This window comes from Ranitomeya variabilis, chromosome 3 (assembly GCF_051348905.1).
Source record: "Ranitomeya variabilis isolate aRanVar5 chromosome 3, aRanVar5.hap1, whole genome shotgun sequence".
NCBI classification, from domain to species: domain Eukaryota; kingdom Metazoa; phylum Chordata; class Amphibia; order Anura; family Dendrobatidae; genus Ranitomeya; species Ranitomeya variabilis.
The window spans coordinates 76,909,656-76,937,525 of record NC_135234.1 but is presented as its reverse complement, the minus strand read 5'-3'; the positions used below and the strand labels follow the sequence as shown (position 1 = coordinate 76,937,525).

General features: G+C 44.2%; 2 protein-coding genes across 8 annotated transcripts in view; both read left to right on the top strand.

Moving 5' to 3' along the window:
- LOC143815207 (transient receptor potential cation channel subfamily V member 3-like) overlaps nucleotides 1-8,874 on the top strand; it is a 106,582-nt gene extending 97,708 nt beyond the window's left edge. For all 7 annotated transcript variants that reach the window (XM_077294212.1, XM_077294211.1, XM_077294217.1 and 4 more), the window contains 3 exons: nucleotides 440-552; nucleotides 4,925-5,004; nucleotides 8,363-8,874. In XM_077294212.1, coding sequence (XP_077150327.1) covers nucleotides 440-552; nucleotides 4,925-5,004; nucleotides 8,363-8,532 — 363 coding nt within the window. In that variant the 3' untranslated portion in view covers nucleotides 8,533-8,874. The remainder of the gene's footprint in view (nucleotides 1-439; nucleotides 553-4,924; nucleotides 5,005-8,362) is intronic.
- A 1,229-nt stretch (nucleotides 8,875-10,103) lies between these two features.
- The window catches only part of SPATA22 (spermatogenesis associated 22), a 39,452-nt gene continuing 21,685 nt past the window's right edge, over nucleotides 10,104-27,870 (top strand). The window contains exons 1-3 of the mRNA XM_077294209.1: nucleotides 10,104-10,510; nucleotides 14,111-14,248; nucleotides 17,493-17,553. Of these exons, the coding sequence (XP_077150324.1) occupies nucleotides 10,489-10,510; nucleotides 14,111-14,248; nucleotides 17,493-17,553 (221 nt within the window). The 5' untranslated portion in view covers nucleotides 10,104-10,488. The remainder of the gene's footprint in view (nucleotides 10,511-14,110; nucleotides 14,249-17,492; nucleotides 17,554-27,870) is intronic.

Below are 27,870 nucleotides of genomic sequence, written 5' to 3'. Positions count from 1 at the left end.
TGAAACATTTTTACACATCTTCATGTTGGGCAAAATTTTGCAATTTTTCAAATGGGATTTAGGAGTTCTAATTCCTTTAATGGATTGGAGCCTTTGTGTAAAGTAATAATGATTTGTTATTTACCTTACCTACCTTGGCTCTAATTTTGTCCGATACTTGGCAACTTCTTTAAAGCAACTCGGGGTGTGACCTTCTGAGTCCACATACGTATAGCCTGTAATGTATGCGAAGTTAAACTGTAGTTGTGGTATTATCACTAATGGCTTAATTCATTGTCACAAAATCCATGATAATTTTGGCAGTGAGTCTTATCCCCTGGTAAGAAGTATGATCCCTGTCCAATATGAGCCTGAGGATGGATGTTTGACAGGGGAAGCACATACAAAGTCAAAGCAACCAATAATCAATATCATTCAGTTGTTGTTTTCTTCCTTTCAGAGAGCAAGAACTATATTGGAACTTGAAAAGAGAATTAAGATTTTTTTTAAGGATATCTTTAAACTTGGTGAAAAGTGCAAATGCTCTGAAAATGACATCAGATTATGTTTAAGGTAATAGACAGATGGAAATTTAATTTAATGGTGATCTGTCAGATTTCCTGACATGACTGTTTCAGTACAAAATGTCTATAAAATAACAATTCTGGAGCATATTTTATTTATTTATTGATATTATTGTGTCATTCTTCCGATATCCTTAATAGAACTGTATAAATAAATGGATGTCACCAGTTGGGTTGTCACTACACCATCTCACACTGTCCAATCAGTTCCGACTTTGCTAGTGGCTAAGTTTCTAGTAGTACAAGAAAAGACGGCCCAGAATTACTATTTTATGGGGATTACTAGTTCTTACTTTGACCCATTCACAACGTGGCCAATTTCCCTTTTTTTGTGATTTCATTTTTCTCCTCATCTTCTTCCCAGAGCCATAACTTTTTTTTATTTTTCTGTCCACATAATCAGGGCTTGATTTTTGTGGGATGAGTTGTACTGGACAATTTCCATTTTTTTGCATTTTCATTTTTTCCTCATCTTCTTCCCAGAGCCATAACTTTTTTATTTTTCTGTCCACATATCAGGGCTTGTTTTTTTGTGAGACAAGTTGTACTTTAGAATGACATTATTAACTTTATCACATAGTTTACTGGAAACGGGAACAAAAATTCCAAGTGGGGAGAAATTGTCAAAGAAACGCAATTCTGACAATGTTTGTTGGGAATTGATTTGTACATTTTGTGGTAAAAAATTACCTTTAACTATGATTCACCTTTATTATTTTAGTGGTGACAAAAAAAACAGAAGTTAAAAAAAAGGAAAAAATTGGGGGTTGTGTGGCCATTTTCCGCCACCTGTGAAGTTTTCATTTTACATTCGATGGAGCTGTTTTTTCTCAGTTGACACTAACAAACTTAAATTTTATCGGGATTTAATGTGATATACCAGCACAAAGTAACAAGTATCTGTGATTGATACTTTTATTTTTTAAATATTTTAAAAATATAAATCTTAAAAGTGTGAGGTGCATTTGGATTCACAGCCGCATGACTCAATACTTTGTAGAACCTACTTTAACTGCAATTACTGCTGCAAGCCTTTTAGGGTATGTTTCTACCAGCTTTGCACATCTACAAGCTGAAATTTCTTCTTTGTAAACCAGCTCTAGCTCAATGTGATTAGATGGAGATAATCTGTGATCAGCAATTTTCAAGATTCTCAATGGGATTTAGATCTGGACTGTGACTGGGCCATTCACACACATGAATATGCTTTGATCTAACCATTCTATTGTAGCTTTGGCAAAATGTTTAGTCTCGTTTTCCTGTGGGAGGCTGAACAATGCCCCAGTCTTATGTCTCTTGCAGCCTCTAACAGGTTTTCCTCTAGGATTGCCCTGTATTTAGCTCCATCTATCTTCTCATCAACTCTGACCAGCTTCCCTGTACTTGGTGAAGAAAAGCATCCCCACAGAATGATGCAGCCACCACCATGTTTGACGTTGGGGATGATGTTTTCAGAGTGATGTGCAGTGTTAGCTGTCCGCCACACATTGCATTTAGGTAAAAAAGTTCTACTTTTCTCATCTGACCAGAGCACTTGGCTTTTTGAAAACTGCAAACGAGACTTCTTGTGGCGTGCTTTAAAAAATGTCTGTCTTCTTGCCATTTTTCCACAAAGGCCAGATTTGTGGTGTATACTGTATGACTAATAGCTTTCCTGTAGACAGATTCTTCCACCTGAGTTGTGGATCTCTGCAGCCCCTCCAGAGTGACCAAAGGCTTCTTCTCTAATTAGTACTCTCCTTCCTTGGGATGTCAGTTTAGATGGACGTCCATGTTTTGGTAGGTTTGCAGTTTGTCATACCCCTTCCATTTTTCCATGATGGATTGAACAGTGCTCCATGAGATGTTATGAGCTTGGGACATTTTTTTATAACCTAAACTTGCTTTACTCTTCTCCACAACTTTATCCCTAACCTGTTGAGTGTATTCCTTGGTTTTGATGATGCTGTTTGATTCATAATGTTATCAAACAAACCTCTGAGGTCTTCATAGAACAGCTGTGGCTACACACAGGTGAAGTGAAGTCAACAACGATGTGACTTCTGGAGGCAATTGGTCAGTCAGGATTTGATTTAAGAGTATCAAATTACAGGGGACTGAATACAAATGCATGTCACAATTTTCAATTGTATTTTTTAAAATAAATAGAAAACTGTATTCTCCTTCATTTACCCTTCACAAACACTTTTTACTTTGTGTTTGTATAAAACATAAAAACCCAATAAAATACATGTACGTTTCTGGGTGTGATGTGAAAAGATGTGGAAAATTTCATGGGGTTTATTTTCAAGGCAATATAAATAAATACGCAGATGTTAGAAGTGTTAGGCCACGTTCACACGTTCAGTATTTGGTCAGTATTTAACATAATCAACTCAATCTTAAGCCTTTAATGTCAAATGCTGCTCCTTCCCTTATGAGCCCTGCCATGCGCCCAAACAATGGTTTTCCCCCACATATGCGGTATCGGCATACTCAGGAGAAATTGCACAACAAATTTTGTGGTCCATTTTCTCCTGTTACCCTTGAAAAATATAAAAGTTTTGGGTCTAAAGTACCATATATACTCGAGTATAAGCCGAGATTTTCAGCCCCAAAAAATGGGCTGAAAGTGCCCCTCTCGGCTTATACTCGAGTCATGGTCGGCGAGTGAGGGGGAGCGACGACGGTCACATACTCACCTGCTCCTGGCGCGGTCCCTGAGTGTCCCATGGTCTCAGGCGCCGACAGCTTCTTCCCCTATTCAGCTGTCACGTGGTACCGCTCATTAAAGTAATGAATATGGACTCCACTCCCATAGGGGTGGAGCCACATATTCATTACTGTAATGAGCGGTACCAGTGACTGCTGAACAGAGGAAAAAGCTGCCGCACCCGGAGCAGGTGAGTATTTCATATTTACCTTCCCTCGTTCCACCGCCGCCCCGTCTTCCACATCCTCTGCAGTGACTGTTCAGGTCAGAGGGCGCGATGACGTATTAGTGTGCGTGCCGCCCTCTGCCTGGGCAGTGCGGAGAGATGGGATGCTGAGGAGCAGCGGGCAACGATGAGAATTGAGTATGTCATTTTTTTATTGCAGCAGCAGCATTATATGTGGCACATTGTTATATGGAGCATCTTATGGGGCCATAATGAACTGTATGGAGCATTATCTGGGGCACATTGTTATATGCAGCATCTATGGGGCCATAATGAACTGTATGGAGCATTATATGTGCACATTGTTATATGGAGCATCTATGGGGCCATAATGAACTGTATGGAGCATTATATGTGGCGCATTGTTATTATATGGGGTGTATTTTGTATGGAGCATCTTATGGGGCCATAATGAACAGTATGGAGCATTATATGGGGCTCCTGATTGAATATGGATATTCAAAAACACTTAACCTACTGATGTCTCAATTAATTTTAATTTTATTGGTATCTATTTTTATTTTTGACATTTACCGGTAGCTGCTGCATTTTCCACCCTAGGCTTATACTCAAGTCAATAAGTTTTCCCAGTTTTTTGTTGTAAAATTAGGGGGGTCGGCTTATACTCGAGTATATATGGTAAGTTTTTTAAGAAAAAAAGTTAAACGTTTATTTTTCCTTCTACATTGCTTCAGTTTTCGCAAAGCAACTGAAGGGTTAACAAACTTCTTGAATGTGGTTTTGAGTACCTTGAGGGGTGCAGTTTTTAGCATGGTGTTACTTGTGGGTGTTTTCTGCCATATAGGCCTCTCAAAGTCACTTCAAATGTCATGTGGTCCCTAAAAAAATGGTGTTGTAAAAATGAGAAATCGCTCGTCAACTTTTAACCCTTATAACTTCCTAACAAAAAAAAAATTTGGTTCCAAAATTGTGCTGATGTAAAATAGACCTGTGAGAAATGTTATTAACTAGTATGTGTGACATAACTCTCTGATTTAAGGTCACAAAAAATAAAAGTTTGAAAATTGAAAATTTTCAAAATCTTCCCCAAATTTTTCATAAATAAATGCAAGAGATATCGAAGAAATGTTACCACTATCATACAATATGTTGCGAAAAAACAGTCTCAGAATCAGTCAGATCTATTTAAGCGTTCCAGAGTTATTACCGCATAAATTTACAGTGGTCAGAATTGTAAAATTTGGCATGGTCATTAAGGTCAAAATTGGTTCGGTCATTAAGGGGTTAGTTAATACTGAATATAACGAGATGTTTTGAAAATGGTGTTTCCTTTTTTCATCATTTGCAGATCATTAACATGTCTCTTGATCTTTTGAGTTTCATAAATCTATGGCTTTTCATTTTTGGGGTTGCAATAGTAACGTTGAGAAATGTGCACTTATTTACATATACTGTATAAATAATGTGTCTTTTCATTAATAGAATTAACAAAGTTAAATGGACTGAATGGCATACTCAAGTCACACGTGTATCTGAAGATAATGGACTCTTACAATCAAACGGTTTGTTTCACTCTTTGCAGTATTCCAGCAACTAAAGTTACCAAAGTTATTGTTCATTAAAAATGATAACATTAAGTAATGGGAATAGTTTATGGAAGTTAGACATTTTAAGACTGAAGCCAAAGTAAACTACCTTAATCGAATTTCAGTCACGTGACAGCTGCTAATTTAACTGATGCAACATGTCATCGATACGTGAAAATGGGGCATAAGATTTCTATTGGGCAAGGCAAATTTACTATGGAAAGAGCATTCTGTCATACGTATCTATGGCTACTATGTAACAACTCATTTTACAGAATGAAAAGGCTTAAAATATAACTTTTACATTTTCCTTCATTAAATCAGTTCTCCATTACTCAGCGATATTGTGCTACACTAGAACCACAAGTATCAGTATATGAAAGAACGATATCAAAGCCAAGTGCCACAAGTTCCCATAATAAAATAATAAACCTGTCTGATTTACATAACTAACGACTTTCTCTGAGTGCGGAAAATAACTTCTACTCCCTTCTTTAATCCCCAGTTTCCAACACGAGGGCAAGATGTTATAGAAGTTAAGACTAGAGTTCTCGCCCTTAAAAGGGTTGTCCCTATTATAGGAAAGCTTTCGTGATTTATCCCTATTGTGCCTTATTCAGAATTCACTTCTCGTACGACTTTATTCACACATCAGTATTTGTATGCCAAAATCAGAAGTGTCTCCAAAACACAGAACAAGTGTCAAAGTTTGAATTATAGTTTTTTGTGTGTGTTCCAATCCTGGTTTTGGCATACAGTGACTGATGAAAAAAATGCTGACTAAATACTGACATGTAAATAAGCCCAAAAGCAGTCCGTAGGCTTTTTAAAATGTTTATTTCACCACCGGAGTGGTATCACTAATGCATGTTCCCTGCCTTACCAGCCGCCATCTTCTGCTGTTCCCAGCGCCGCTCCGGTCCTAACTTCTGACTGACCGGAAGCCAGAGGTAACAGTCACAAGCTCTCAATGTTAGTCTATGAGAGTCTCATGGTGGCCTCATTCTGGCTCTCATAGACTAACATTGAGAAATTACCACCGATGCGATCCAGCAGGTCATGACCAGCAGAAGACAACGGAACACCGATGAGAACAGAAGATGATGGCGGCCGATAAGTACGATACTAGGGGCAGGGAACGTACTGTACATTAGTGATACCACTGTGGCAGTGATATAAAAAAAAGGTTGGAGTGGCACTTTAATCCCTACATTCTCCCAATGTGTTATTATTATTATGCTTTTGCTTATAGGGATGGTGTTTCACCATCCCTACCTTCTCATCTCATTTGCAAGAAAACGTCTAGGCAGCAAAGTAACATAAGTACAACGGCCTCCACTGCTTACCAGTCATTACTTAGTGCAGCAAGAAAGACTGCTGAGTGATGGAGGTTGTTCTATCCGTATCTTGCCGCTCACTAGCCTAAGGATATGTTCAGTTTTTCACAGAGAAATCTGCATGTATTCTACACTATACCCATGTGAAAATATGCCTACAAAATGCATCCCATTCATATACCTATTTTTTTTAAAGCAGCTTCCAAATATTTTTGATAAGTGATGTATTTCCCAGACAGATTCCGGATGAGAATTACAGTTGTGGTCCACAGATTAGTCCTTTTAAATGGGGCTAACCGTTGTGTAAACCTGCAGCAGATCATACTGTTTTGGATCGCCGATGTTGATTTTGGACCAAACATTTTACATTTTTCTAGCATAAATTTTCTTATTCTTAACATTCCCAAAGAATAATGCAGCGCCCCCACCGCCGCAGGGCCGAGGGGTACCCGGCACCGGGCCTCTGAGTCTCTGTTCTGGGGTTGTCACGGTGGCTAGACCCGATCCGTGACCCTGCTGAGGGGCGCCCAAATAAAGGGATGACAGTTCGGTGTGTGGTGCAGGATGCAATCAATCACAAGGACACAGGGGTGCAGTCTCTTTACCTCTTTACTGAAGGTCTCAGGGTCCTCAGTCCAGAGCGCTGTTAACAGGGCTGCCTGAGACCGGCCGGTCCGAAGGCACATCAGGAGTTTCCTTAACAGGTGGGAATCAGTGTCTACCTTCTAGCGCCTGTGTGTTGTAGTCCTTCCCTGCTGAGCTCCCGGGATAGTCCTCACAACTGGTTCTGTCTGTCTCCGATAATCGTTCTCTCCGTCCCCCAGGTGATATGGTAGGACGCACCCGTATGACGGGGTAGGCCTGGAGTTCTTCCGGGACCCTAGAGTCGCCCCTCTCCCACAACTGCCTCCGTTGTCTGCTTAGGTGATTTGGGTGAGACAGCCAACCTATAATTGGCTGTCCTGCCGTGGTTTGCAGTAATGCTTAGAGTCTATTACTTGCTCGGCGTTCCGGCCACCGACTGCTTGCACCTCAGAAGGATGTTGCCTCGATCTTACAACACGACTCCTTCTGGTCCTATTGCCTCTTTTCTGTATTCCCGTTGCTCACTGGTTTGTGCAGTTAGTTCTCACTCCCTTCCTGTCCAACGACCAGTTTTACCAGAGTGTGAGAAGTGGCCTACTAGATAGAACCACTCCCCCTGGTGGCCGGAGTGTGAAGTGTAGTGTGTGTTACCTGATCAGGTGAACTCCTTTAGTGCAATCAGACGTAACATCACTCCCCTTAGTGGCAGAGCGACGTTACTGCAACGACCAGGACTCTGGGGCGCTGCAATAACAAGTACAGACTTATAACTGAGGAAAACTGACAGTGCGAGAGATTTATAAATTATTTTACACGAACGATTGAGCTGCGATGACCTACTGTACGTTCTCTGATCACAGCATGCCCTTTTGCTACACTGATTTTAATGTGGACAAATACACAAAGGAGGAAATATATTTAAAAAAAAAACATTTTATATTAAAGGAGTATTATGGATTCAGAAAACCCGTCCTTGGGCTTTAGTTTGTTTTAAAAACAAACTCTTCTTAACTCACCCTGGACAAACTGCTTTACTCAATCTGGACAAACTCTGCTTTACTCAATCTGGACAAACTGTGCTTTACTCACCCTGGTCGGGTCCAGTTCTGGATCTTTGACTCTTCCAGTGTCTGCAGCGCTGACGTCACGCTGACAACACTGCAGCCAATCAGTGAGATCAGCGACTGAGTGCCTTGGCAGGTCCCTGAGCTCAGTTATAGGCTGCAGGGCTGTCACGGAGGTTGAGTAAAGCACAGCTTTTTTTTTTTTTATAACAAACTGCACTGGCAGACTGGGGATTTTCAAAACCGGAAAACAACTTTAAAAATCATTAGGTTGCTTTATTGTTGGGTTTTGTTGGTTTAAAGTAATAGTAATTAGGTATTAATCACTTTTTTAAATTTTTTTACAAGATGAAGAATCTGTCGGCTCCAGTATACCGGCCATTGATGAAATGGATATATCTACACGGAAAGAAGAAACTTCAATTCTGTGGGAAAATGAAGAGGATGCGTACCTGGAAACAGTTTGGTTGAAAGAAGACACAAGTCCATCAAATTCAACCTATAGCCTAACAAGTTGATCCAGTGGAAGACATAAACCCTAGGGGGCAGATGCTAATAACCCCACATTAGGGGAAAAATTCCACTAGTTCCGTGGATCAGGGTGCCATCACAGAATCTAGTGCCCAAACCTATAATATTAGATTTACCAGTTACTGTCCCCTCATATATTTGTACATTGCAATAAGATCGCCGTGAGCCCTCACTTTTCCACCCAGAATACGACTGCAGAGCAGGCTCATCACATCACTGGGCAAAAAGATGAGAATCATTATCATAGAAATCTTTCAAATGCATTTCAGTTTATATTTTAGTCGCTTGTAATAAAGGGCTTCAAATTCATGGCCGATTATTATCTGTCTACGATGGGTGAACAGTGAGCTCACAAACGGTGAGTAGAGGATGATTGTGGGTAACACTACTGTGGGCACCATAAATGATGGAGAGCACCAAGTGTCATCAGGAACCTGTCACCTGATTCATGCCGCCCCGGCCACAGGCCGCGCCACGCAGAGCCGACTGCAGGATTGTGGCCGGCGTACTGTGCTCTGAAATGCTCTGGCGCTTCGGAGATATTATAGTTTAAAAATCCGGCGCTGCCGCTCCAGGTCATTGATGGGATTCTCGCTATGTGAGAGAACTGTCAATCACCAAGAGCTGCCCCCATACAGCACCCACCAGAGACCCCGGTACATCACTCCCCGCAGAGACCCCCGTACATCACTCCCCAGACTCCAGTACATCACTCCCCACAGAGACCCCCGTACAGCACTTACCACAGAGACCCCCGTACATCACTCCCCACAGAGACTCCCGCACAGAGCTCACCACAGAGACCCCCGTACATCACTTACCAGAGACCCCCGTACAGCGCTTACCAGAGACCCCATACAGCATCTACTAGAGACCCCCATACAGTGCTGAAAACAGAGACCCATTCCATACAGTGCTTACCACAAACCTCCATACAGAGCTTACCAGAGACCCCCATACAGTGCTTACCAGATACCCTCGTACAGCGCTTACCAGATACCCTCGTACAGCGCTTACCAGAGACCCCATACAGTGCTTACCAGAGACCCCCATACAGTGCTTACCAGAGACCCCCATACAGTGCTTACCACAGAGACCCCCGCACAGCGCTTACCAGAGACCCCATACAGTGCTTACCACAGAGACCCCCATACAGTGCTTACCACAGAGACCCCCATACAGTGCTTACCACAGAGACCCCCGCACAGCGCTTACCAGATACCCTCGTACAGCGCTTACCAGAGACCCCATACAGTGCTTACCACAGAGACCCCCATACAGTGCTTACCACAGAGACCCCCATACAGTGCTTACCACAGAGACCCCCATACAGTGCTTACCACAGAGACCCCCATACAGCGCTTACCAGAGACCCCCGCACAGCGCTTACCAGATACCCTCGTACAGCGCTTACCAGAGACCCCATACAGTGCTTACCACAGAGACCCCCATACAGTGCTTACCACAGAGACCCCCATACAGCGCTTACCAGAGACCCCATACATCACTTACCAGAGACCCAATACGGCGCTTACCACAGACTCCCTCCCGTACAGCCCTTACCACAGAGACCCCATACAGTGCTTACCACAGAGACCCCCTTTACAGCGCTTACCACAGAGACCCCCATACAGCGCCCAACATAAGCAGAACTGATATTTTTACCCCAAAACTAGTACTATCTAGATGAAATCATTAATTGCTTGTGCTTTATATTATGGGTTTATTAATAACACAAGTCACCATCCGATTCTGTATAACGGATGCTATATGCACCACATAACCACGTACAAGTACGACCCCAGTATAACGCTGCAGTCCCGCGCAGGTGCCCATAGGGGGCGGAGCCTCTGCCCTCAGCTGCCAGTTATGCGCCCGCCCCTCCATTTCTGTGCGCGCGGCCTTGGCGGGAAGAAAACGGGCGGGAGCGTCACGCGGTGAAGATGAAGAGAAGTCTCCCCCCAGGTGGGCGCGTGTGACCAGGGACGTGGGCGGGAGCACAGTACTGCGGGGCGGCCCGGCAGTGTCAGTAGCTCCGCGTGTGACCCGTGATATGCAGCACATGATGGTGGGACGTGTCCTCCTCATACACCTCATTGTTATACACCTCATTGTTCTCCCGCCGTCATAGGCTGATCCGCGGATTTCGGAGCAGTAGTGATTTATTTTTTTGTTTCACTTGCCTCCATCACTGGATGTGATCAACTAACTGTGGGATGAAATGGGGGAAAAACTATTCTGCCATTAAGTTTTGGCGGCAATCACTGTGTGGTAAAATCACCCTGACCAGACCTCTAGGAGAGGAAATGATGTGGCCAGACTGGTGACAGGACCTCCAGATGAGGAGGTCAGACTGGTGACAGGCCCTCCAGGAGTGGAAATGAGGAGGTCAGACTGGTGACAGGACCTCCAGGAGAGGAAATGATGAGGAGGCCAGACTGGTGACAGGACCTCCAGGAGAGGAAATGATGAGGAGGCCAGACTGGTGACAGGACCTCCAGGAGAGGACATGATGGGGATGACAGCCTGGTGACACGACCTCCAGGAGAGGAAATGAGGTCAGACTGGTGACACGACCTCCAGGAGAGGAAATTATGAGGAGGCCAGACTGGTGACAGGACCTCCAGGAGAGGAAATGATGAGGCCAGACTGGTGACAGGACCTCCAGGAGAGGAAATGATGAGGAGGCCAGACTGGTGACAGGACCTCCAGGAGAGGACATGATGGGGATGACAGCCTGGTGACACGACCTCCAGGAGAGGAAATGAGGTCAGACTGGTGACACGACCTCCAGGAGAGGAAATTATGAGGAGGCCAGACTGGTGACAGGACCTCCAGGAGAGGAAATGATGAGGCCAGACTGGTGACAGGACCTCCAGGAGAGGAAATGAGATCAGACTGGTGACAGGACCTCCAGGAGAGGAAATGAGGAGGTCAGACTGGTGACAGGACCTCCAGGAGAGGAAATGATGAGGCCAGACTGGTGACAGGACCTCCAGGAAAGGAAATGAGGAGGTCAGACTGGTGACACCACCTCCAGGAGAGGACATGATGAGGCCAGAGTGGTGACAGGACCTCCAGGAGAGGAAATGATGAGGAGGCCAGACTGGTGACAGGACCTCCAGGAGAGGAAATGATGAGGCCAGACTGGTGACAGGACCTCCAGGAAAGGAAATGAGGAGGTCAGACTGGTGACACCACCTCCAGGAGAGGACATGATGAGGCCAGAGTGGTGACAGGACCTCCAGGAAAGGACATGATGGGGATGACAGACTGGTGACAGCACCTCCAGGAGAGGACATGATGGGGAGGCCAGACTGGTGACACCACCTCCAGGAGAGGACATGATGGGGATGATAGACTGGTGACACCACCTCCAGGAGAGGACATCATTGGGAGGCCAGACTGGTGACACCACCTCCAGGAGAGGACATCATGGGGAGTCCAGACTGGTTACACAACTTCCGGGTCAGGACATGATGTCGAGGCCAAACTGGTGACAAGACATGATGGGGAGGCCAGACTGGTGACACCACCTAAAGGTCAGGACATGATGGGGAGGCCAGACTGGTGACACCACCTCCAGGTCAGGACATGATGGGGAGGCCAGACTGGTGACACCACCTCCAGGAAAGGACATGATGGGGAGGCCAGACTGGTGACACCACCTCCAGTTCAGGACATGATGGGGAGGCCAGACTGGTGACGCCACCTACAGGTCAGGACATGATGGTGAGGCCAGACTGGTGACACCACCTCCAGGAGAGGACATGATGGGGAGGCCAGACTGGTGACACCACCTCCAGGTCAGGACATGATCGGGAGGCCAGACTGGTGACACCACCTCCAGATCAGGGCATGATGGTGAGGCCAGACTGGTGACACCACCTCCAGGAGAGGACATCATGGGGAGGCCAGACTGGTGACAAGACTTCCAGGTCAGGGCATGATGGGGAGTCCAGACTGGTGACACAACCTCCGGGTCAGGACATGATGGCGAGGCCAAACTGGTGACATTGTTTTATTTTCTATTTTAGTGGTTTAAAAATTCAGTACTTGAAATTCAGATTTTGCCAGAGGCTCAGTTTTTCAGCTGCTACACTTCCCTAAAATAATGCAATAAGAAGTGATCAAAACGTTGTATTTATCCCAGGATGATATAAAAATAAAGATGTCCATTCACTGCGCAAAAAAAATAAGCCTTTACACAGCTCAAGTAAGGCTTCTTTCACACGTCAGTTGTTTGGCGTCAGTCTGCTCCGACATAGCGACGGATCTGTCAAAATTGCTGAGAAAACGGTTCTAACGGATCCGTTTTTTTGACGGATCCGTTACACTGATGCGTCCAAAAAACGGAACCGTTGCGACCGTTTTTTACATCCGTTGGAACCGTTTTTTAAAAACCGAGGATCTCAATGTGATTGGCTTATACAAAGTACTTGGAAATGTGACTGGCTATTGGAAACTACTGGGAAACTATATATACAGTGTATTTACACCACATCTTTGAAAGGTTGTAGAGAAAGTTGCAGAGATGGAAGGAGTACTGGCGAATATTGTGAAGATAGGTGCGGATTTCACTTTTGAGGCTAATCGGTTGGCAGTCATCGTTCGGGGCAAGGAGGAAGAAAGACTGCGCATCCTGCGGCATTGGCGGAAGAGAAGGCTGTGGATCCATCCTATCACAGCCCAACGCATGACCCGTGGCGTTTATTCCACACTGTATATTGAATTGAGGGAAAATCCTGAAAAATTGCTGGCAGGGTCTGTCTTGATGGCTGCTGGCAGGGTCTGTCTTGCTGGCTGGCACTGTGTTCTCTCTCTGCTTCTTCTCTGCTTGATGGCACATTAAAGAATGAAGCCCACCTGTCCTGTTTATATAGTTTTGGGGTTGTCTGGGAAAAGTATCTACTTTTTGGAGCATGCTCAATTGAAAAAGCGGATTGGGGCGACGGATCTGCCAAATGACGGATCGCGACGGATCCGTCGCCCATAGGCGCCCATTCTAGGGAATGGCGGACGCGACGGATCCGTCGCGAACCGCCATTTCAGTGCAGACAAAAAAGGTTATAATGTCCGTCAATGTCTAGATGACGTCCGCCAAATCTCGACGGATCCGTCACATGGCGGATGGAACGGACGACCATCCGCCACAATCCGTCGCTAATGCAAGTCTATGGGAAAATAGCGGATCCGCCAAAAAAAATGGCGGATCCGCTATTTGACAAAAACGGCGGATTCAAACTGACGCCAAAAGACTGAAGTGTGAAAGAGGCCTAATGGAAAAGTAAAAACGCTACAGACCTTGGAAAAATAAATAAAAAACTACATTATATTATTTTTACAAACTTCTGTTTTGTTTTTTTTTCCCACTTAAAAAGATTTTTTTTAATCAAAGTTTACTATTGCTATAATTGTACTGAGCTGGAGAATCATTTTTCTAGGTAATTTTTGCTGTGCAATGAACGCCGTAAACACAAAACGTAAAACAAATGTAGAATTGGCATATATTGATAAAAGTTGTCAGTTTTTTCTTCTTACCCCAAATTTTTTTCCCTTCTGCAGCCTGTCTTCCAGTGCCTATCTTCAACCAGAACAAAAGGAATAGACAGCCTCTCACCTCAGTTCCCCATATAAAAGAGCTGGCTTCTGATGACGCTCATCCAGTCCATGAAAGTTTTCTTTTACCTTCTCTGCCAACAGGTGATTTGAGCATTTACTGCACATATCAGAGATCAATGAACAGGATATTCGTCTAATGTTTGGCTCATAAATAGCAATTACTTAAAGGGAACCTGTCAGCAGGATTGAGCACAGTAACCTAAAGACAGTGTATGGTTGGCGCCGTTTTAAAGATTAAAATGATACCTTGGTTGATGAAATACATCTTGTGGTTGTTGTTTAATCTTTATTTTGAGTTAATGATATGCTCGTCTTTATGTGGTGCTCTGCTTAGGCATAATGCAGCCTGCTGACAGGTCACGGCTCCCTCATGCGGTATGTACGCATAGAATAGATATATGTGACTGACATGTACTTGTTACTTGGCATGTATTTAATTGTTAATTTTTCTGAAAAAAATGGCATGGGCTCCCATGTAATTTTCCAAACCAGGAGAGGGAAAGCCGATGGCTGGGGGCTGATTGTTTATAGCATGAGAAGGGGGTAATACCCATGGAGCTTCCCAGGCTATTAATAACAACTCCCAGCAGTATACTTAACCTTTCCTGGCTATTAAAATGGGGGACCCCCCAAAAAAAGTCGTAGGGACCCCTATAATGAATAACCAGCCAAGGCTAGGCAGACAGCTGCGGGCTGATATTAATAGCCTAGGAAAGGGCTATGGATATGGCCCCTTCCCCCTGGCTAAAAACACCAACTCTCAGCCGCCCCAGAAAAGGCACATCTATAAGATGTGCCAATTCTGGCAATTAGCCTCACTCTTCCCACTTGCCCTGATGCTGTGGCAAGTGGGGTAATAGATGGGAGGGTTGATGTCACCTTTGTATTGTCAGGTGACATCAAGCCCCAAGGTTATTAAGGGAGAGGCATCTATAAGACCCCCACATTAGTAACCCCATAGTGATATTGTATAAAAACTAACCTCTGGGCTTGATGTCACCTGACAATAGAAAGGTGACATCAACCCCCCCACAACTATTACCCCACTTGCCACCGCATCAGGGCAGGTGGGGAGAGTGAGGCTAATTGCCAGAGTTGGCACATCTTATGGATGCACCTTTTCTGGGGCGGCTGAGAGCTGATGTTTTTAGCCGGGGGGAAGGTGCAATATCCATGGCCCTTTCCTAGGCTATTAATATCAGCCTGTATCTGTCTGCCTTGCCTTTACTGGTTATTAAATATAGGGGGGACCCCTAAGTCTTTTTTTTTTTTGGGGGGGGGGGCATTTTAATAGTAAAGGCTAAATATAGAGCTGTGAGCTGATATTAATAGCCTGGGAACCTCTATGGGTATTACCCCCTCCTCAGGCTATAGACATCTGCCCCCAGCCGTCGGCTTTCCCTCTGCTGGTTAAGAAAATTATGCGGAAGCCCACACCATTTTTTCAGAAAAATAAGCTGCACACGCACTGTACTAATTTTATATGGTTCTATGTGTATATACTGTATGTAATCTTTCTATTCTATCGGGTCCCGCTGTGATTTTACTGTACGCGGCTGCTGAATTGCCAGCCTTTCAAAGAACATGGGTGTGTAAAAATCAGACAGCACTCACATAGTCCTAGTGCTGTGCAATTTCTTATTTTTTTTTTGCTCGCGCCCTTTGACATGCATTGGCTAGTCTCGTCTGAGACATGCTGCAAATCGCAGCATGCTGCAATTTTTTTTTGTCTCAGTACGATTTCAGCTGAGAAAAAAATTTGAATAACATTGGTCAGAGTGCGATCCGATTTTTTTTTTTGAGCCCTTAACCCCTTCAAGTCGCGGACCTTTTTCGTTTTTGCGTTTTTGTTTTTCACTCCCCTCCTTCCCAGAGCCATAACTTTTTTTATTTTTCCGTCAATATGGCCATGTGAAAGCTTATTTTTTGCGGGACGAGTTGTACTTTTGAACGACACCATTGGTTTTACCATGTCTTTTACTAGAAAACGGGAAAAAAATTCTAAGTGCGGTGAAATTGCAAAAAAAGTGCAATCCCACACTTGTTTTTTGTTTGGCTTTTTTGCTAGGTTCACTAAATGCTAAAACTGACCTGCCATTGTGATTCTATAGGTCATCATTACATCATAGACACCTAATATGTCTAGGTTATTTTTTATCCAAGTGGTGAAAAAAAATTCAAAACTTTGCTTAAAAAAAAAAAAAAAAGTGCCAATTTCCAATACCAGTAGCGTCTTAATTTTTCGTGATCGGGGTCGGTTGAGGGCTTATTTTTTGCGTGCCGAGCTGACGTTTTTATTAATATCACTTTTATGCAGATACGTTCTTTTGATCGCCTGTTATTGCATTTTAATGCAATGTCGAGGCGACCAAAAAAAACGTAATTCTGGCGTTTTGAATTTTTTTCTCACTACGCTGTTTAGCGATCAGGTTAATGCTTTTTTTTATTGATAGATCGGGCGATTCTGAACGCGGCAATACCAAATATGTGTAGGTTTGATTTTTTTTTTTAATTGTTTTATTTAGGATGGGGCGAAAGGGGGGTGATTTAAACTTTTATGTTTTTTAAATTTTTTTCATATTTTTAAAAACATTTTTTTTTTACCTGTGCCATGCTTCAATAGCCTCCATGGGAGGCTAGAAGCTGGCACAACTTGATCGGCTCAGCTACATAGCAGTGATCATCAGATCGCTGCTATGTAGCAGAAATGCAGGTGTGCTGTGAGCGCCAACCACAAGGGGGCGCTCACAGCAGGCCGGCATCAGTAACCATAGAGGTCTCAAGGACCTCTATGGTTACTGTCCTGACACATCGCCGACCCCCGATCATGTGACAGGGGTCGGCGATGACGTCATTTCCGGCCGCCCGGCCGGAAGCTTTAGTTAAATGCCGCTGTCTGCGTTTGACAGCGGCATTTAACAGGCTAATAGCGGCGGGTGAATAGCGATTTCACCCGCCGCTATTGCGCGCACATGTCAGCTGTACAAAACAGCTGACATGTGGCGACTTTGATGTGGGCTCTGCGCCGGAGCGCACATCAAAGGGGGAGACACGGCATGCGCAGTACATGTACGGCGCATGTCGTGAAAGGGTTAATGGTAGGTGATAACTTGGTGATTGCTCAAGGTCATACTGCTGGGGCCCTCACCTACCCTGAGAACAGGGCCCTAAAATTGTCAGAATATTTCAATAACTTTAAAAACTTTAAAATGTTGTCTATAAGGTTCAGTACAGACTTACATACATTTTTTTTAGTGATTTATCTTCTGTTTTGAGTACTTTAAATGCTGTGATGTTTGTACTTTTTTATTATATTCTCATTCAGATTCTATTTGGGAAAGCCGAATCTCTCAGCTGCAAAATGCTGGTAAAAAATTGGAGTTTAGGTAAGCCGTTTATCACGCTTTATAATACATATTTATTGAATTTTTCACATGAGGACAACACAACTTAAAGGAGTTGTCTATGATAAATTTTTGTTTGGGATAGGTTTGCAGACAGAAAATAACAAACACACCAATACTCGCCCTTCAAGGTCAAGCGCTGCAGCATGTCACAGCTCAGGGGTGATGCAGATAACATGAGCTGCTGAGCCCAGTGATTGGCTGCAGCGGTCTTGTGCACCGTAGTAATGGTATCAATTCTACAACCTGTTAATGAAGACCAGAGCAGCAGCAGAAAAGCAGTTCTGGACCTGGGGTGGGTTGCTATTGGTGTGCTTATTTTCTAAATCTTCAAACCTCAGCCCAAATAAAAAAAAATCCTAGGCATCCTCTTTAAGTGTGATGTCCATCACAATCCCAAGCTCTCGCAATCCCAGTTGCTGGATTTGTTTTATATGCATCAGTCACTCCTCAACTAGTGTTACTGATGGAGGAGATATTGCTGACATCATGACTGGGTGGTGTGCTAGTGACCCAGATTGTCATTAACCCCTTCATGACCCAGCCTATTTTGGCCTTAATGACCTTGCCGTTTTTTGCAATTCTGACCAGTGTCCCTTTATGAGGTAATAACTCAGGAACGCTTCAACGGATCCTAGCGATTCTGAGATTGTTTTTTCGTGACATATTGGGCTTCATGTTAGTGGTAAATTTCGGTAGATAATTTCTGAGTTTATTTGTGAAAAAAACGGAAATTTGGCAATTTTCACATTTTGAATTTTTATTCTGTTAACCCCTTAAGCCCGTATGACGTACTATACCGTCAAGGTGGGGTGGGCCTTAATTCCCGGTGACGGGATAGTACGTCATACGCGATCGGCCGCGCTCACGGGGGGAGCGCGGCCGGGTGTCGGCTGCATATCGCAGCTGACATCCGGCACTATGTGCCAGGAGCGGTCACGGACCGCCCCCGGCACATTAACCCCCGGCACACCGCGATCAAACATGATCGCGGTGTACCGGCGGTACAGGGAAGCATCGCGCAGGGAGGGGGCTCCCTGCGGGCTTCCCTGAGACGATCGGTACAAGGTGATGTACTCACCTCGTACCGAACGTCTTCTCCCTGCAGGCCCCGGATCCAAAATGGCCGAGGGGCTGTATCCGGGTCCTGCAGGGAGCACTTCCGGGTCGGAGCAGGCTACAGATGAAAGCTGCAGCCTGCTCCGATGAAAGTATGATCACCGATCTGACAGAGTGCTGTGCACACTATCAGATCTGCGATCTGTGATGTCCCCCCCTGGGACAAAGTAAAAAAGTAAAAAAAAAAATTTCCACATGTGTAAAAAAAAAATAAAAAAATTCCTAAATAAATAATAATAAAAAAAAAAAATATTATTCCCATAAATACATTTCTTTATCTAAAAAAAACAAACAAAAACAATAAAAGTACACATATTTAGTATCGCCGCGTCCGTAACGACCCAACCTATAAAACTGGCCCACTAGTTAACCCCTTCAGTAAACACCGTAAGGAAAAAAAAAAAAAAAACGAGGCAAAAAACAACGCTTTATTACCATACCGCCGAACAAAAAGTGGAATAACACGCGATCAAAAAGACGGATATAAATAACCATGTTACCGCTGAAAACGTCATCTTGTCCCGCAAAAAACGAGCCGCCATACAGCATCATCAGCAAAAAAATAAAAAAGTTATAGTCCTCAGAATAAAGCGATGCCAAAATAATTTTTTTTTCTATAAAATAGTTTTTATCGTATAAAAGCGTCAAAACATAAAAAAATGATATAAATGAGGTATCGCTGTAATCGTACTGACCCGAAGAATAAAACTGCTTTATCCATTTTACCAAGCGCAGAACGGTATAAACGCCTCTCCCAAAAGAAATTCATGAATAGCTGGTTTTTGGTTATTCTGCCTCACAAAAATCGGAATAAAAAGTGATAAAAAATGGTCACGTGTCCGAAAATGTTACCAATAAAAACGTCAACTCGTCCCGCAAAAAACAAGACCTCACATGACTCTGTGGACCAAAATGTGGAAAAATTATAGGTCTCAAAATGTGGAGACGCAAAAACTTTTTTGCTATAAAAAGCGTCTTTTAGTCTGGTTTCACACTTGCGTTTTTATCTGCATGCGTTTTTAAAAAAACCCGCATGTGTGAAAAAATGCATGTAAACGCGGTAAAACGCATGCGTTTTTATAGAAAAACACAAGAAAACAAGAAAAAAACAAAAAACCCTAACCCTACCCCTAACCTGAAATACGTGGCACTGAAATACGTGGCACTGAAATATACATTTATATACGTATATAAGTGCCACGATATTTCAGTGGCCACGTATATAAGTGCCACGTATTTAAGTGCCACGTATTTAAGTGCCACGTATTTAAGTGCCACGTATTTAAGTGCCACGTATTTCAGTGCCACGTATTTACGTGCCACGTATTTTTCAGTGCCTGAAATACGTGGCACTGAAATACGTGGCACTGAAATATCGTGGCACTGAAATATCGTGGCACTGAAATATCGTGGCACTGAAGTATTTACGTGCCACGTATTTTTCAGTGCCTGAAATACGTGGCACTGAAATACGTGGCACTGAAATATCGTGGCACTGAAATACTTGGCACTTAAATACGTGGCACTTAAATACGTGGCACTTAAATACGTGGCACTGAAATATCGTGGCACTGAAATACTTGGCACTTAAATACGTGGCACTTAAATACTTGGCACTTAAATACGTGGCACTTAAATACGTGGCACTTAAATACGTGGCTCTTAAATACGTGGCACTTATATACGTGGCACTTATATACGTGGCACTTATGACTGTCAGAAAATGTTCAGTAAACGGTTAGGGGTGAGGTTAGGGGTAGGGTTTCAGGTAGAATTGGGGAGTTTCCACTGTCCAAGCACATCAGGGGCTCTCCAAACGCGACATGGCGTCCAATCTCAATTCCAGCCAATTCTGCGTTGAAAAAGTAAAACAGTGCTCCTTCCCTTCCGAGCTCTCCCGTGCGTCCAAAAAGGGGTTTACCCCAACATATGGGGTATCAGCGTACTAGGGACAAATTGAACAACAACTTCTGGGGTCCAAGTTCTCTTGTTATCCTTGGGAAAATAAAAATTTGGGGGGCTAAAAATCATTTTTGTGGGAAAAAAAATATGTTTTATTTTCACGGCTCTGCGTTGTAAACTGTAGTGAAACACTTGGGGGTTCAAAGTTCTCACAACACATCTAGATAAGTTCCTTGGGAGGTCTAGTTTCCAATATGGGGTCACTTGTGGGGGGTTTGTACTATTTGGGTACATCAGGGGCTCTGCAAATGCAACGTGATGCCTGCAGACCAATCCATTTAAGTCTGCATTCCAAATGGCGCTCCTTCCCTTCCGAGCTCTGTCATGCGCCCAAACAGTGGTTCCCCCCCACATAAGGGGTATCAGCGTACTCAGGACAAATTGGACAACAACTTTTAGGGTCCAATTTATCCTGATACCCTTGTGAAAATACAAAACTGGGGGCTAAAAAATAATTTTTGTGAAAAAAAAATTTTTTTTTATTTTCACGGCTCTGCGTTATAAACTGTAGTGAAACACTTGGGGGTTCAAAGTTCTCACAACACATCTAGATAAGTTCCTTGGGGGGTCTAGTTTCCAATATGGAGTCACTTGTGGGGGGTTTGTACTGTTTGGGTACATCAGGGGCTCTGCAAATGCAACGTGACGCCTGCAGACCAATCCATTTAAGTCTGCATTCCAAATGGCGCTCCTTCCCTTCCGAGCTCTGTCATGCGCCCAAACAGTGGTTCCCCCCCACATAGGGGGTATCAGCGTACTCAGGACAAATTGGACAACAACTTTTAGGGTCCAATTTATCCTGATACCCTTGTGAAAATACAAAACTGGGGGCTAAAAAATCATTTTTGTGAGAAAAAAAAATAATTTTTATTTTCACGGCTCTGCGTTATAAACTGTAGTGAAACACTTGGGGGTTCAAAGTTCTCACAACACATCTAGATAAGTTCCTTGGGGGGTCTAGTTTCCAATATGGGGTCACTTGTGGGGGGTTTGTACTGTTTGGGTACATCAGGGGCTCTGCAAATGCAACGTGACGCCTGCAGACCAATCCATTTAAGTCTGCATTCCAAATGGCGCTCCTTCCCTTCCGAGCTCTGTCATGCGCCCAAACAGTGGTTCCCCCCCACATAGGGGGTATCAGCGTACTCAGGACAAATTGGACAACAACTTTTAGGGTCCAATTTATCCTGATACCCTTGTGAAAATACAAAACTGGGGGCTAAATTTCATTTTTGTGAAAAAAAAAAAAAATTTTTATTTTTACGGCTCTGCGTTATAAACTGTAGTGAAACACTTGGGGGTTCAAAGCTCTCAAAACACATCTAGATAAGTTCCTTAGGGGGTCTACTTTCCAAAATGGTGTCACTTGTGGGGGGGGTTTAATGTTTAGGCACATCAGGGGCTCTCCAAACGCAACATGGCATCCCATCTTAATTCCAGTCAATTTTGCATTGAAAAGTAAAATAGCGCTTCTTCCCTTCTGAGCTCTGCTATGCGCCCAAACAATGGTTTACACCCACATATGGGGTATCGTCGTACTCAGGACAAATTGCACAACAACTTTTATGGTCTAATTTCTTCTCTTACCCTTGGGGAAATAAAAAAATGGGGGTGAAAAGATCATTTTTGTGAAAAAATATGATTTTTTATTTTTACGGCTCTGCATTATAAACTTCTGTGAAGCACTTGTTGGGTCAAAGTGCTCAACACACATCTAGATAAGTTCCTTAAGGGGTCTACTTTCCAAAATGGTGTCACTCGTGGGGGGTTTCAATGTTTAGGCACATTAGGGGCTCTCCAAACGCAACATGGCGTCCCATCTCAATTCCAGTCAATTTTGCATTGAAAAGTCAAATGGCGCTCCTTCCCTTCTGAGCTCTGCCCTGCGCCCAAACAATGGTTTACACCCACATATGGGGTATCAGTGTACTCAGGACAAATTGCACAACAATTTTTGGGGTCCAATTTCTTCTCTTACCCTTGGGAAAATAAAAAATTGGGGGGGAAAAGATCATTTTTGTGAAAAAATATGTTTTTTTATTTTTACGGCTCTGCATTATAAACTTCTGTAAAGCACTTGTTGGGTCAAAGTGCTCACCACACATCTAGATAAGTTCCTTAGGGGGTCTGCTTTCCAAAATGGTGTCACTTGTTAGGGGTTTCAATGTTTAGGCACATCAAGGGCTCTCTAAATGCAACATGGCGTCCCATCTCAATTCCAGTCAATTTTGCATTGAAAAGTCAAATGGCGCTCCTTCCCTTCCGAGCTCTGCCCTGCGCCCAAACAATGGTTTACACCCACATATGGGGTATCAGCGTACTCAGGACAAATTGCACAACAATTTTTGGGGTCCAATTTCTTCTCTCACCCTTGGGAAAATAAGAAATTGGGGGTGAAAAGATCATTTTTGTGAAAAAATATGATTTTTTATTTTTACGGCTCTGCATTATAAACTTCTGTAAAGCACTTGTTGGGTCAAAGTGCTCACCACACATCTAGATAAGTTCCTTAGGGGGTCTACTTTCCAAAATGGTGTCACTTGTTAGGGGTTTCAATGTTTAGGCACATCAGGCAGGGCCGGACTTAGCCCAAAAGGCGCCCTGTGCGAGACTGCAGGACGGCGCCCCCCCCCCTCCAAACTTTGAAAGAAAACAATAACTCTTTAATATTCACAACAACACGTTTACTTAGAAAACTTGTGTTTCCCTGCAAAACACTTGAAGAAACACTAATATTGCAATAACGGGAATTATAAAGTGCTTTAAAGCGGACCAAAAGGAAAAAATGACGCTTGGTCCAAAGCCATATGGGCTGACAGCCAATCAGAGTGCAGAGCGGCGGCCTGCAAGGCCAAACACCGCCACACCATGACCAGATGACATATTACCACCACAGTGATCGAATAATATCAAATACAAGGAACGAATACCACAACATCATGACCAGACCACATATTACCACCACATAGTGACTGAATACTACAATACTGATCAATAATAAAAAAAACCACAATACTATCACCATAAGTGCCATTATACACAGGAGATCTGTACTTAGTATGCAGCGTCTGTGTATAGGTAATACAGTGATCACCGGTGACATACACAGGACCTCAGTATATAGTATACAGTGTATAGTGTCAGTGTATAGGTAACACACTGACTCACCAGTGACATCTCTAGGTGAAGTCCTTCATCTTTCATCCCGCACAGACCGCCATCACTTCATCCAGCCAGGACTCGTCTCTGCAGGAAATAACACAGTTATCTCGAGTTCCACTTGCAGAACACATTACTTAATTTTCCCAACTTCTACATTACACCACATGAAGAAGGCGACATAGTGTCACTCTACACAGTAATAGGACCGCCCCTCCATTTAAAACAGTATACTCAAAAAATAAAATAAATACATCACTGCAGTAATAATATCCCTTAATTAGCCCCTATGGTAATAATATTCGCCATCCTGGCCCCCGTGTGTCTCATTCCTGGCGTCAGCCATATATTCTCCCATCCTGCCCTAATGAGTATCTATCCTGCCCCATATGATCTTCCCATCCTGCCCCATCTGTCTCCAATCCTGCCTCCAGTGTCTCCAGTCATGACGCCATGTCTGTCATCCTGCCCCGTGTCTCCATTCTGCCCCTGTGTCAAGCATTCTGCCCGTGTCCAGCATTCTGCACCAGTGTCCAGCATTCTGCACCAGTGTCCAGCATTCTGCACCTGTGTCCAGCTTTCTGCCCCCTGTGTCCAGCTTTCTGCCCCAGTGTCCAGCTTTCTGCCCCAGTGTCCAGCGTTCTGCCCCAGTGTCCAGCGTTCTGCCCCAGTGTCCAGCGTTCTGCCCCAGTGTCCAGCGTTCTGCCCCCCGTGTCCAGCGTTCTGCCCTCGTGTGCAGCGTTCTGCCCCAATGTCCTTTCTGCCCCCCTGTGTCCAGCTTTCTGCCCCCCCCTGTGTCCAGCTTTCTGCCCCCCAGTGTCCAGCTTTCTGCCCCCCAGTGTCCAGCTTTCTGCCCCCCCCTGTGTCCAGCGTTCTGCCCCAGTGTCCAGCTTTCTGCCCCCCAGTGTCCAGCTTTCTGCCCCCCAGTGTCCAGCTTTCTGCCCCCCCCTGTGTCCAGCGTTCTGCCCCAGTGTCCAGCTTTCTGCCCCCCAGTGTCCAGCTTTCTGCCCCCCAGTGTCCAGCTTTCTGCCCCCCAGTGTCCAGCTTTCTGCCCCAGTGTCCAGCGTTCTGCCCCAGTGTCCAGCGTTCTGCCCCAGTGTCCAGCGTTCTGCCCCCGTGTCCAGCGTTCTGCCCCCGTGTCCAGCGTTCTGCCCCCCGTGTCCAGCGTTCTGCCCTCGTGTGCAGCGTTCTGCCCCAATGTCCTTTCTGCCCCCCTGTGTCCAGCTTTCTGCCCCCCAGTGTCCAGCTTTCTGCCCCCCCCTGTGTCCAGTGTTCTGCCCCCTGTGTCCAGCTTTCTGCCCCCCTGTGTCCAGCTTTCTGCCCCCCAGTGTCCAGCTTTCTGCCCCCCTGTGTCCAGCTTTCTGCCCTGGCCCCCCCCCCCCCCCCCCGATCGCCGCTCTCAATAAAAAAAAAAAAAAAAACAAGTTCTGCTTACCTGACCGCGATCCTGCTCTGTCTGGTTATCGGTGGGGGCGGCCATCTTCCTGAGGCCGCGCGTGCGCAGGTGGAGTGCTCTGCTGCCTGGGGCTTCAGGAAAATGGCCGCGGGATGCCGCGCATGCGCAGATGGAGATCGCGGCGGCCATTTTTCTGAAGCCGACATGCGAACAGGTAAATTCTGCGCCGCCGGCGACCCACCCCCCGCATTGTGCCGCCCCCCGCATTGCGCCCCCCTTCCTACGCCACTGCTTGGCGCCCTGTGCGGCCGCACAGGTCGCACAGGGCAAAGGCCGGCCCTGACATCAGGGGCTCTCCAAATGCAACATGGCGTTCCATCTCAATTCCAGTCAATTTTGCATTGAAAAGTCAAATGGCGCTCCTTTGCTTCCAAGCTCTGCCATGCGCCCAAACTGTGGTTTACCCCCACATATGGGGTATCAGCGTACTCAGGACAAATTGTACAACAACTTTTGGGGTCTATTTTCTCCTGTTACCCTTGGTAAAATAAAACAAATTGGAGCTGAAATAAATTTTGTGTGAAAAAAAGTTAAATGTTCATTTTTATTTAAACATTCCAAAAATTCCTGTGAAACACCTGAAGGGTTAATAAACTTCTTGAAAGTGGTTTTGAGTACCTTGAGGGGTGCACTTTTTAGAATGGTGTCACACTTGGGTATTTTCTATCATATAGACCCGTCAAAATGACTTCAAATGAGATGTGGTCCCTAAAAAAAAATGGTGTTGTAAAAATGAGAAATTGCTGGTCAACTTTTAACCCTTATAACTCCGTCACAAAAAAAAAATGTGGTTCCAAAATTGTGCTGATGTAAAGTAGACATGTGGGAAATGTTATTTATTAAGTATTTTGTGTGACATATGTCTGTGATTTAAGGGCATAAAAATTCAAAGTTGGAAAATTGCGAAATTTTCAAAATTTTCGCCAAATATTCGTTTTTTTCACAAATAAACGCAAGTTATATCGAAGAAATTTTACCACTAACATGAAGTACAATATGTCACGAGAAAACAATGTCAGAATCGCCAAGATCCGTTGAAGCGTTCCAGAGTTATAACCTCATAAAGGGACAGTGGTCAGAATTGTAAAAATTGGCCTGGTCATTAACGTGCAAACCACCCTCGGGGCTTAAGGGGTTAAACCAGAGAGTTATGTGACGCAAAATAGTTAATAAATAACATTTCCCACATGTCTACTTTACATCAGCACAATTTTGGAAACAAATTTTTTTTTTGCTAGGAAGTTATAAGGGTTAAAATTTGACCAGTGATTTCTCATTTTTACAACAAAATTTACAAAACCATTTTTTTTAGGGACCACCTCACATTTGAAGTCAGTTTGAGGGTTCTATATGGCTGAAAATACCCAAAAGTGACACCATTCTAAAAACTGCACCCCTCAAGGTGCTCAAAACCACATTCAAGAAGTTTATTAACCCTTCAGGTGTTTCACAGCAGCAGAAGCAACATGGAAGGAAAAAATGAACATTTAACTTTTTAGTCACAAAAATGATCTTTTAGCGAAATTTTTTTTATTTTCCCAAGGGTAAAAGGAGAAACTGGACCACGAACGTTGTTGTCCAATTTGTCCTGAGTACGCTGATACCTCATATGTGGGGGTAAACCACTGTTTGGGCGCACGGCAGGGCTCGGAATGGAAGGAGCGCCATTTGACTTTTTCAATGAAAAATTGGCTCCGATTTTTAGCGGACACCATGTCGCGTTTGGAGAGCCCCCGTGTGCCTAAACATTGGAGCTCCCCCACAAGTGACCCCATTTTGGAAACTAGACCCCCAAGGAACTTATCTAGAAGCATAGTGAGCACTTTAAACCCCCAGGTGCTTCACAAATTGATCCGTAAAAATGAAAAAGTACTTTTTTTTCACAAAAAAATTATTTTAGCCTCAATTTTTTCATTTTCACATGGGCAACAGGATAAAATGGATCCTAAATTTTGCTGGGCAATTTCTCCTGAGTACACCGATACCTCACATGTGGGGGTAAACCACTGTTTGGGCACATTGTAAGGCTCGGAAGGGAAGGAGCGCCATTTGACTTTTTGAATGAAAAATTATCTCCATCGTTAGCGGACACCATGTCGCGTTTGGAAAGCCCCTGTGTGCCTAAACATTGGAGCTCCTCCACAAGTGACCCCATTTTGGAAACTAGACCCCCCAAGGAACTTATCTAGAGGCATAGTGAGCACTTTAAACCCCCAGGTGCTTCACAAATTGATCCGCAAAAATGAAAAAGTACTTTTTTTTCACACAAAATTTCTTTTAGCCTCAATTCTTTCATTTTCACATGGGCAACAGGATAAAATGGATCCTAAAATTTTGCTGGGCAATTTCTCCTGAGGACGCCGATACCTCACATGTGGGGGTAAACCACTGTTTGGGCACATGGTAAGGCTCGGAAGGGGAGGCGTGCCATTTGACTTTTTGAATGGAAAATTAGCTCCAATCGTTAGCGGACACCATGTCGCGTTTGGAAAGCCCCTGTGTGCCTAAACATTGGAGCTCCCCTACAAGTGACCCCATTTTGGAAACTAGACCCCCCAAGGAACTTATCTAGATGCATAGTGAGCACTTATAACCCCCAGGTG